At 34.9% G+C, this 12,620-nt stretch overlaps 1 protein-coding gene across 3 annotated transcripts in view; it reads left to right on the forward strand.

The window, feature by feature from the left end:
* The first annotated feature begins 3,468 nt into the window (after positions 1-3,468).
* Positions 3,469-12,620, forward strand: part of egh (beta-1,4-mannosyltransferase egh) — a 166,787-nt gene continuing 157,635 nt past the window's right edge. Inside the window, exons 1-2 of one of the 3 annotated variants that reach the window (XM_069820844.1) lie at positions 3,469-3,616; positions 4,059-4,872. In XM_069820844.1, coding sequence (XP_069676945.1) covers positions 4,069-4,872 — 804 coding nt within the window. In that variant the 5' untranslated portion in view covers positions 3,469-3,616; positions 4,059-4,068. The other 2 variants (XM_069820843.1, XM_069820842.1) reach the window with 2 other exon arrangements.

A 12,620-nucleotide genomic window follows, 5' to 3' on the forward strand; every position in this document is an offset into this window, starting at 1 on the left:
TTTGGAAGACCTATATTACAGGCATATTTGATAATCGGAGATGACTATGTTGGTTAGCACCTTATTGCACCAGATGGTTGGACACTGCTTTGAGAGGGATTACGAATGAATTACAAACATAAATTTATTCTGAACACTTATACAACCTAACTAAATTAGAATTATAATGAATAATATCTGAATTTGTCCTCTACACTTGGACATTCTAATTTAACGTTGTATTATACTGTGTTTACAACAAGATTTGCTTATAATAATATTAATAATCCGAGGCACGACAGTCCATGAAGGACCATGATCGTCCAGCTGGCTGCTGGCCCCACGTCCACATTTCGAAGCAGAGATGGACGATCATCCAACCAGAATGCAGGTATCGTGTCGTTAGCACGGTGATTCCCCTAGCCGTTATAGCGGCTTTCGTAATCAGATTTCGCTACCTATTGCATCTCCCCTTGTGCATCACGATGCTGGGTGGGCACTAGTCCCATACACTGGCATTACAACAATTCAATTTTACCATGTAATATATATCATCAAGTATATACACATTTTCAGGTTAATGTTCTTCACCTGCAGTGCCGTGAGTAACGAGATTCCTGTAGAAAACATGATGTACTGGTGGGATCTATCTCAGAAGTAACATTAGGCCTACATCTGCTAATTTTCGACTCTCTATAGGAAGTTGTGTTGAATATTTAGGTTGTAAATCACAAATTGAAATTGTTGAACTATGACGACGCCATTTCTTGAGAGTATACTGAATGTAATGGCAGTTCATGCTAGTAAGTGTAACCAACCTCTAAAATGTCTGGTAAAGCTGAGTCAATCTTAAACAAAGAGGCATTTGAAAATTGGAGAAGTTTATTTGAATCTGAAACTATTTTCTTCAGTATTGAATAAGTCATTGGACGAAAATTTTTAAAGTCCAACTGATACATCTTCGTTACTGTAAACTTCTTTTTTTGTATTAGCATTTAAGATTATACAGGGTGTATCAAAAGGTCAGGTCAAGCCTTAAGGAGGTGATTCAGGAACCTGTTTGCAACAAAAATCCTAATACATTTTTTTTCAATATTCATCCCCGTTTCCGAGTTTCACGAATATCACGTACCGTATCTATTCCCATTTGATTCCACCTCTAATTGACCTGTCTGCTTGAGAGACGGTAGGCTAATTGTCAGTAGTCTAGAGCAGATGCTCAAAATGTCCCCTTTTCGCACGAATACACACTTCAGCACACTGTCTGACCTCTCGCTGCACATTATCCAATCCATGCTAGTGTATCTCCATTGCAGTCGTGTTAATTTTTGCAACGAGCTCTTCCCTGCTTGCTATCTCCGTTTGGTGCATTTTCTCCTTCATGGAGCCCCAGATAAAGAAGTCCAATGGTGTTAGGTCTGGGAACCGGGCTGGCCAGGCAATGGGACTACCCCTCTCAATACATCTATCTCGAAAATGGTGATCTAGCCATTGACGTACTGGAAGTCTGGAATGTGGTGGAGTACCGTATAGTTGATGCCATAGTTGCCTGGTCAGCCCGTCCCCAGACTTGACCATCTTCTGTAGTATAAACGGTGGAACAATATCTCCGAGAATACAACTCTACTGTATGCGGCCAAAATCACGATCGCTCTAGTTTGAATAACTTCTTTGTTGAATAGTGAAGTACGAGTATATTTTTCCTTCTCTTGTGTTTAAAACGTCCCAGTCTTGATGGTGACGCTTTCTTTTCCTGTTTGGAAGGAATTTGATGTGACTGATCTCAGGTTCCCTTGATATATTTAATTCACACTGAAACAGTGGAGTAAAATAAAAATATATATAATATATATATATATATATATATATATATATATATATATATATATATATATATATATATATTCATATATATGTAACTTTTATAACGTTTAACTTTGATGCAAGAAGGTGTCATCCCTCGATACTATTTTAATAATGAGAAATTAAATTAATCCTTATCTCTTCCGATGTGCCTTCATTTCCAGTCAGATATTATATAATCTGGACCATCGATGCTATCATCAGTGTAGTTACTCACGTCATCGTTTCAATTAACTTATTTTTTTCAGAATCTGTTCATTTGGCTACTTTTTCCTTCCAACTTGGTATAGGTTGGCGCCTTATTGCTCAAAACAAATGACTCTTAACATTGATTAGAAAAGGGATATGCATTTACTGCTGCGAAATTTATACTCATACCAGAGCCATCTTTTGACAGAAAGTGCACAACATTATTCCACGTATGTTTGTGTATAAATCTCAATTTCCACAAAAGTGAGGGTTAGCACCTTATTGCATCGAGCCCTTCAATTATGTAATCTTATGAAAACACTATAATAGATACATATTATTTACAAATCACTATGGACTGTAGACACTATTATAACACTAACAATAAAACTGTTAGAAACTTGCAAATACTTCTGGCATCACAAACAAAAACACTTTTTATTAATAACTTAATTATATAGTGTATTGCTTAATGCAAAATGTTCCTTGCGTCACAATTTACATTATTTTTCATTGATATTCACTTATAAGATTCTTTATATGCATTGGAACAAATATTACTGTTGGAATTTTCTGTTCAGCGAATGGTAAATTACTAGGAATTTTTATGAGTATTAATTTTTTTATTTTTTATAATAAAAAATTCTAGTAATTTACTTATTAATTTTATAGCAAAACCTTATAGTAAGCTTTGATTCCATGTATGTCAGGAGCCATATAAGTGAAAAACGCTTAAGAATAATGTCAATTGTAGTGCAAGCGACTTTTTATATAAAGCGGTTCAATATTTTAATAAAATAATTAGTAAAATGCAAACCACGTATCATAGGCGGATGCAATTTTGTACACTTGTCACTATTAAGCAGATATACCAATGATAAAAATTTGGTGACTCTAGCTTCGTAAGTATGGTAGTTATTGATTTCACTGTTGTGAACTCTTAAAATTAATGAACGAGAAATTTCAGTATAGTGTCCCCTTATATGCGGAAGCCGGAGAGTTTGCACGAGGAATGCAGTTGGAAATGTTTAGATTTATTGTTATTTTATTTGCAACACTGTTGTTTTCATTTGTTACTTGTAATTTATTAAGTTCATGCTGCTGTAATACCTATAACTGTGACGTTTATGAAGGAGTGTGTTGAACATTTAAATGTATATTTATGCTGCAATAATTATTAAATAAAGTTTTTACACATTTCTATGTTGACTGATAATAATGTTCTAAAATGTAAGAAGATCCTTTAGAAGTTTTTGCCCTTCAAATTAAAAATATCTGAGTTTTACTTTAAATATTCATATTCCACGCGTGTTGAAAAGGAATAAAAGGCGGCCGACTCGGTGATGGCGCTACTCAGCTATATCCACGGACTCTGCCTGACTGTGGTTTCGAGTGACATCTAGCTACAATTATTCTTAGCTTACAAAGATGCTCTCGACAGACAGTGCCATCTTTGGTTAATTCTAATATACAGAATGTCACCGCACAGTTTTCTAGCTCGTTGAAATTTATCAGTTTACTGTGACTATATGAACCTGATTGGTTTGTTACAAATTTGTTAGTCTGTGATAGGCCACCAAAGAATGTAAGTACAGATATAGGTGAGTCATTCGAAATAGGTAAAAAGTAAAAAATTATAATAATAATTGTAAGGCGTTCGGAAAATCGAAATTAAAGAGTGCAAGTGCAAAAACCAATGACAAGTGGTGTTCGTAGGCTAGAACAATTAGGAAGAAGTACCAGGAAGAGTATTGAGTCTTGTGTATACAAAGTGTGATCGTGAAATAATTGGGATGTGTAAGAGAATGAACTAAAGGTCTGATTTAAATTTTGGAAGGTGAGGTGAATTGTGCTTTTGATTGTGTTGTGTGTTTTGTATAGCCTGTATGTAAACTTCTATTTGTTTAGCTTACGTTATATCAATAGTATATACTGTGTTATAATCAAAATTGCAACACAGTGCGGTGTTTTAAATAGCCTATTTTAATATAAAGCCTTCTATATGATAATGAATATTTCTGTTGCAGTTTAGTGACCATGCTGACTGGAAGGACGAAACACATTCTTCACTGCATTCTGCTTTTCACAGTGATAGCTGTATTTGAACTTTTCACTGGCGGTGTTCGATTAGGAAACAACAAACCCGAAGAATTTGATCCGTGGGAACGTTATGGATACTTCTGGACTTTTGTGTTATACTTATTTCGCCTTCTCACTTTCTTGCCTTTACCACAGGTAATCTTTAACTTCGCAGGACTTACTCTGTATAACGCTTTTCCTGATAAAGTGACACTTAAAGGTTCACCCCTTTTGGCACCATTTCTCTGCATCCGAATAGTAACAAGAGGGGATTACCCACAGTTAGTGCGTGCAAATGTTGCTCGTAATATGACTCGGTGTACAGAAGCTGGTTTGGAGAACTTCCTCATCGAAGTAGTGACAGACAAAGCTGTTGGTTTGCCTGCTCACAGGCGTGTAAGGGAAGTTGTGGTACCTTCATCATACAGACCGAAAAGTGGGGCTCTTTTTAAAGCCAGAGCACTGCAGTATTGTTTGGAGGATGGTGTGAACATTTTAGCTGATACAGACTGGATTGTGCACTTGGATGAGGAGACTTTGCTTACAGAAAATTCTGTTAGAGGTGTTCTCAACTTCGTATTGGATGGAAAACATCATTTTGGGCAAGGGTTGATTACCTATGCTAATGAAGATGTGGTGAATTGGGTAACCACACTTGCTGATAGTTTCCGTGTGGCAGATGACATGGGGAAGCTAAGACTACAGTTCTCCATGTTTCATAAACCCCTATTCAGCTGGAAAGGATCCTACGTTGTCACTCAGGTTAGTTTAAAGCTTAATAACTTTAGCTGTAAATAATATTAACGTGTTAACTGTATTGACTTTGTATCATTTACCCACACACACACACACACACACACACACACACACACACACACACACACACACACACACATATAAAGGCCTATAGTACACACCAATGTTATACTCTTAATCATATAAGTAGCCTAGAATATTGAGAATGTGTACGATTTCATTACATTACATATATGATATATGTAAGTGTGTAGACTATAAATCTGGTTAGACTGGAAAAAACCAGATTCCTACTTCTAGTATCATTTTTGTATTGTAGCTATTTTGGAGTGGAAAAATTTGTCATTAATTTAACTCACTGGACAAGTTTTGTTTATGGGAAATACAGCGAATAGGTTATAAATATGTTTTTGTGAATAGGATATGTAATTTATGAGAAGTATAGCTTGAATATAAAATAATATTTGCGGTTAAAATTTTTTTGGTGTGTGTTTGTTTGTGTCTCTCCAGTAGTCATATGGCATTCAGTGTGCTTAGAAGTCGTGTAATGAAACTCTCAATTCTTCAAGTGTACAACGTTAGTGTATAAAGTTTAGTGATTATTGTGTATTTAGGTAAAGCCTAGCAACAAATTCTCATTGTGTGAACGTGTGTATATGTAGGCCTACAATACGTACATAAAAGACAGGAGGTCGTGTGCGAAAAGACGAAAATTTGGAATAAAGTTTCCAAACAGACCTGTGCCTTCTGCCAAAACAGACAACTCACTAAAAGATTTAAAGAAACAGGCTCAGTGAAGAATCAAAAATCAAATAGAAAACGTAGTGTTCTTATACAGAACGATTGTCAGTTTATTTCCAACAAGATTCCGCCACTGCTCATACAGCTGCTGTGTCAATGAGGGAATTGAGGCATATTTTCAGTACGAGACTAATCAGTAATAATTTGTGGTCCCCCACGAAGCCCAGATATAACACCCTGTCACTTCTATTTATGTGGAACACTAAAAGGTAGGATTTATAGGAAAAATCCTCATTCTGTAGATGAACTAAAAGACTATAGGCTATATGAAGATGCGGCCGGCCTCTCTTTTCTGGGACCTATGGTAATAATAGTTCTGTATATTAGAAAAAGTGGAGTATAAAACAAAGTTGTATACAAAACAATCTGTCTCTCATTTATTTTCATTCATCAAACACCTAGGCCTACATATGACAAGTAACAACTTATTGCTCCTTCATATTTTTTCTCATATCTGACACTACAAGATTGTAGTCTACTGTGAAAAAAACCATTCACTATCTGAGTTTGAAACTGGTAATGCACAATGATTGCATACATTTATCAACAAATGCTTTAAATGCATCACCTCTTGCTTTTAATGCTTCCAGTATGTCGATCACATTGAGCTCAGATTTATCATTGAATACACATTCAGCTAATTTGCAGAACTCTACATAACCTAAAACCAAATCACATTATTCACGAACATTTGCAAACTGTGGTAATTTACTGAACATTTGAACATTGCTTTGAGTCTATCAAAATTATTCACCTCTTAACTTGGAAAGCAGTTTTGTTGGTTCAAAAATATAATCTAATGCTTGAAATATTTCAATATTACGTTCATCATTTAACAGCGTAGCACGTATTTATAATGAATTCTGGACTGGTCAACTGGAGCTCGATTCTTAGAATCAACATCTTCAGTTAATTTATTAATTTATCATCAAATTGGCCACATTTGCTTTTTAGAGATTCAATTCGTGACATTAATAAGTGTGCTACAGGTTCCTTACGTGTCTGAAATTCTAATATAGGTTTTGTAATCAAGTTGCAATTCAAAGTAATAAAGGAAGATTGAATTTTTTTAAATTTTACATTTGTATGGATTACAAAAATGTTCCTCAACTAAATTTTGACCTTGAGGTGATAGTGAATTGTACTGATTGAAAAATTCTACAATTGCTTCAAAATACTCAAACAGATATTCCACGGAATTAAACCAGCTTGACCATCTTGTTATAACAGGAATAGGAAACAATTTTGGTGTGAAGTCAGGATAGTTTTCTGCAATAAATCTTTTATAATGTGATTTGATTTTCCTTGCATTTCTAAAAACACTTTTTAGACCTGAAATAACACAATAAGATCTTTCATATTTTTCTACCATATTCCTTCTAACAGATTCAGTTTATGACACCAACATGTGAAACCAATCAAATTATCTCCTAATTAAGTTAGTACTTTAAGAGTTTCAGCATGTATGCGGCACTGTCGATAGAAATTGCTTTTACATTTGAATAATTAATGTTTAAATCGTTAATTGTTTTTACTGCCACTTGGCTTGTTGTGGTGGCATTTGCTGCTTCTAGAAATGTACACGAAGCAAGATGAAGTTTCTGAACTGATTTCCCTTCTATAGTTTCAATGAGGACCGCAAATACACAGTTGCCATTAGAATCAGTCATTTCATCACAAAATATTATCTTTTCGGAATATGTATTATATAGATGGTGTTTTGAAGATGACCCATAACAGGCTGAAACTAGTCAACCAGGTACTAAGCTTATAATATTTAACATGCGAAAGCTATATAGGCCTAATACATATTCCGAAGTGATATAGTTTAAAAGTTGTGTAATCAAGATGTATAAAATATTATCCCTGTTTTTTCTGTAAGATCTCTAATAATATTGGTCCTAGTTTCTGTGACACATTTTGATACATATTTTCGCCTCATTCAGCTTGCAGTGGGAAGATCTCCAGATCCCTGTACATACTTCCTCATCCACACCGTCATTGCAGGATGGTCCACTTTCTAAGGGTATATTTGCGTAAAATAATTATCAATTTTTTATTATTTCCATCCTGCATTTCCTTCGAATTAATTTTGAACTGGCCTTTATTACAAGGCATAGCAGGATACAAATTACAAAATGAAGCTTACCTTCAGAAACATTTCCGTTGTGTCCGTTACAAACTCGTATTTTTCGTCTTTCATTTTTTTCTGTGTTTGAAGACTCTTCAATATTGCACTGTCTTTTCGGAGCAGAATCCTGTGCACTCATTAACTGAATATGATTTAAATGCCCTTTATTTTGATTGTTTTTCACATGAATTGCGCCTTTTCCACTCAACTCTTGTAATACATTGTTTACACATTAATATATTAGTACACTTGCCACATAATCATGTTTCTTGAATTAATTAGCCCAAGAGGTTTTTTTTTTCCATTTCATTTCATTTATTATATTCCATACATATTCTTACATAAGCATTGAAGCTTTAAGGTGTGGAACAAGTCAAAATTTTACAATATTACAATTACAATTTTTACAAAATTTTACACTAACTTCATGATTTTTTCCCATCTTGGTCAGAAAGTTGGAAACAAACTGATATTTCCCATCAAGTAGACTTATCTGAAGTAGTTCTCAACTTCTCAAAAGTGTAGAAATACACCTCCTGTAGTGTTTTCTTGGAAATATTATTTAATTTCACATTTATTTATACTTTACCCCACTTCATCTGAATAATGTTAACATTGCTGGGCTAGATGGTTGTCCTTGGATCACCATCCTGCAGATTAGGAAACTGGAAAACCGATGGTGGAGGCGAAGGGGAAATCCAAGAGAATAATAGAAATCCATGCAGTCATGTTGATAAAAATGACCAAAAATTTGATTTTTATATTTTCGATTCATTTTGTTCTTTAATGTTTAAATAACAAATTCCCAAAGTTTTATTTCGAAATTTCATCAGAAAATGGCAAAAATTTAATCAAATGTCAAAGTTGGCACGCCCCTTAGTGTTAGAGGTTTGATTTCGTGCTGTACCTGTTTTTTTGAAAGATGGGACATGACAGGAGTGTTGCTATCAGAAAAACAACTGAATGTCACATAGTGTGGGAGGCCTGTTGCTGTGGTAACAACGGTTGAGTTGCCGAAGTTACAGTTCTCAAGTTGGGAGTGCTCAGTAGCTCTCTCTCTTGGCGACATTTATTGTGCACACAATGTTAGCATTGATATGTTGCGTCTGTGATTCTCTGTCGATTTTTGTATTGTTTGCTTACCATCACGTCAATTGTCAATGAATGTTTTAACTTCAACCATCTTAACGCCAATTGCTAGCTTCCATCAGCTGACAGCGTGGTAGTCCATATTGGCAACATAGCGCTGTAGTTTCAAGCTCGGCCGCTTAACTGTCAATGTCCCATCTTAAAAAAAAAAATAGGTATAGAGAAGCCATAGAAGACAATTTTTTCACCTTTGAAGAAATAAATAGCCATTTGAACATATATTTCTCATTATCAAAATTTGTGATAGCTATTTGCTTAATTTTTTTTCTAGTGGCGAGTACTTGACTGTTCGTCATTCACACATATGAAGCTAGTTGTGTAGTCCAATTTACCGACAGTGTTTTTGCCTAGGGTGTGTGATAGGAGGCTTGTCTAAGATATAACCGCGATGAGATAATTGAAATTGGTTATAATTTTGTCTAAAATCTCAGGGGTAGTTCCTCTTACACAAACGTAGTGAGAGTTTTTACACAAAAATTATATGCTCCTGTAAATTCTGTACAAAGTTTCATGAAAATTTGTTAGATAGATAAGAAGTTGTTAATTATGTCTAAAGCCACCCCCTACAAAGGGGTAGTTTATCTTAATGAGAGTTTGTACAGATACGGAATTAAAATTTTGAGCGAGTCGTGATGGGTGTCTACCTGCATGTAGGCAGTAATTTTGTTATTTATTTCAATGTAGATTTAAGTTACCTGTTTTTTCCAGTGTAACATATGTTACATGCATATTACAATGCATGTTACTTTATGTTCGAAAGTTAATTTTTTTTCTAATTGGTACAATCTGTATGTAATACTGGTAGGGAAATTATAATGAAGAAATGAACTTATTCCAGTGAAGGAAAATTATGTATCATGTATTCAGCATACTTTCCAAAGGATTTTATATTTAAGAAGCAATTCTTGAAGTAACAAAATTAGAATACACTTGGACTTCATTTTAATACGGTATATTTATGAAATCTTTCTATAAGAAGTTACAGAAAACAGAAAATATAAATAATTACACAGAATCTTTATCCTATTATTTCTTTTCATAAACTTCTACTGGATTGTCAAACTCCATTTGTTCCCTATTGTTACCATTTTAAGTGGAGCTAAAATCTTGTCAATTTGTTCATAATTAATATAGCCTATTTATCGTCACATTCAACTATTCTAAATAATTTGCCTGCATTCCCACATAACTGCAAAAACAGTACACTTACTGTACGTCACCATCATCCTCCACCTCAGTTTGACAAATGTCAGCATAGGCTTATTTGTAGGCATGAAGTTCGTCACCTAATTTAAAATTAACTGATATATAGCCTATGTATGTTCCTGCACTATTGTTATGATGGGACGTTCATTTTTAGGTACGAATGGGTTTACAGATGGCCTTGGATTCACATCTGTTGAAGTTTTGACTTCTTTTTCTGTTTCACTGTAAACCTCACTATAACATAAACTCCTTCGTATTGTTAGAGCACCGGTGAAAGGAAGAAAACTTAATGAATTTTGTGAAGGCAGATGTCTTCTAGTCATTTGTTTTGTGTGTTCGAAAATCGTTAAAATTTTAAAATTCCAGAGGTGTTTCAGTCAAACACAGTCATTGTGCCAAAAACAGTTTAGAAACTTAGGAATTTTTTTACTGAATTTGATTTGTAACTTTAATTTGAAGATGGCATCATAAATTTTAGATCCGAGGACCTGTGCGATTCTGCTCAGGCAAATAAATTGATGGCATGTGACATGTTTATGCAGTTGTTACTGAAACTAAAATGAAATAGAGAATGAACTGTTGGATCCGAGTTTTACAGTTCACACCAGACCGAGGATTTTAAAGAGTGATAACATCCTTAGCATGATAACCTCTGGGATCGGAGTAAAGCTGTGGGTCCTATATCATAATAGAACTCTGTTCTTGATAGTGCTCTAACAATGTTCGTCTATCATTTCTCGTCCCCATTGAACTCATTCCTATAGAGCGTGGGAAACAATTCCAGAATTAGATTTTGTTTGTAGTGTAACATCTTTGACAGTGCATCAGTTATTCATAGATTTCAAAAAGGCATATGACTCGGTTAAGAGAGAAGTTTTATATGATATTCTTATTGAATTTGGTATTCCCAAGATACTAGGCCTAGTTCGATTAATTAAAATGTGTCTCAGTTAAACATACAGCAGAGTCCGTATAGGTCAGTTTCTGTCAGATGCGTTTTCAATTCACTAAGGGCTAAAGCAAGGAGATGCACTATCACCTTTATTTTTTAACTTTGCTCTAGAGTATGCCATTAGGAAAGCCCAGGATAACAGAGAGGGTTTGGAATTGAATGGGTTACATCAGCTTCTTGTCTATGCAGATGACGTGAATTTGTTAGGAGAAAATCCACAAACGATTAGGGAAAACACGAGAATTTTACTTGAAGCAAGTAAAGAGATAGGTTTGGAAGTAAATCCCGAAAAGACAAAGTATATCTCGTGACGAGAATATTGTGCAAAATGGAAATATAAAAATTGGAAATTTATCCTTTGAAGAGGTGGAAAAATTAAAATATCTGGGAGCAACAGTAACAAATATAAATGTTACTCGGGAGGAAATTAAACACAGAATAAATATGGGAAATGCCTGTTATTATTCGGTTGAGAAGCTTTTATCATCCAGTCTGCTGTCAAAAAGTCTAAAAGTTAGGATTTATAAAACAGTTATACCACCGGTTGTTCTTTATGGTTGTGAAACTTGGACTCTCTCTTTGAGAGAGGACATAGTAAGGGTGTTTGAGAATAAGGTGCTTCGGAAAATATTTGAGGCTAAGAGGGATGAAGTTACAGGAGAATAAAGAAAGTTACACAACACAGAATTGCACGCATTGTATTCTTCACCTGACATAATTAGAAACATTAAATCCAGACGTTTGAGATGGGCAGGGCATGTAGCATGTATGGGCGAATCTAGAAATGCATATAGAGTGTTACTTGGGAGGCCGGAGGGAAAAAGACCTTTGGGAAGGCCGAGACGTAGATGGGAAGATAATATTAAAATGGATTTGAGGGTGGTGGATATGATGATAGAGACTGGATTAATCTTGCTCAGGATAGGGACCTATGGTGGGCTTATGTGAGGGCGGCAATGAACTTCCGGGTTCCTTAAAAGCCAGTAAGTAAGTAAGTAACACCTTTGAAGAAATAAATAGCCATTTGAACATATATTTCTCATTATCAAAATTTGTGATAGCTGTTTGCTTAATTTTTTTTTTTCTTATGGCGGGTACTTGACTGTTCGTCATTCACACATATGAAGTTAGTTGTGTAGTCCAATTTACCGACAGTGTTTTTGCCTAGGGTGTGTCATAGGAGGCTTGTCTAAGATATACCCGCGATGAGATAATTGAAATTGGTTATAATTTTGTCTAAAATCACAGAGGTAGTTCCTCTTACACAAACGTAGTGAGAGTTTTTACACAAAAATTATATGCTCCTGTAAATTCTGTACAAAGTTTCATGAAAATTTGTTAGATAGATAAGAAGTTGTTAATTTTGTCTAAAGCCGGCCCCAACAAAGGGGTAGTTTATCTTAATGAGAGTTTGTACAGACACGGAATTAAAATTTTGAGTGAGTCGTGATGGGTAGTAATTTTGCATGGCTGTCCACAAGTAGCCTACATACAGGGGCTCTTGTTTACCACACA

Source organism: Periplaneta americana, chromosome 3, assembly GCF_040183065.1.
Source record: "Periplaneta americana isolate PAMFEO1 chromosome 3, P.americana_PAMFEO1_priV1, whole genome shotgun sequence".
In the NCBI taxonomy this organism is placed as follows: Eukaryota; Metazoa; Arthropoda; class Insecta; order Blattodea; family Blattidae; genus Periplaneta; species Periplaneta americana.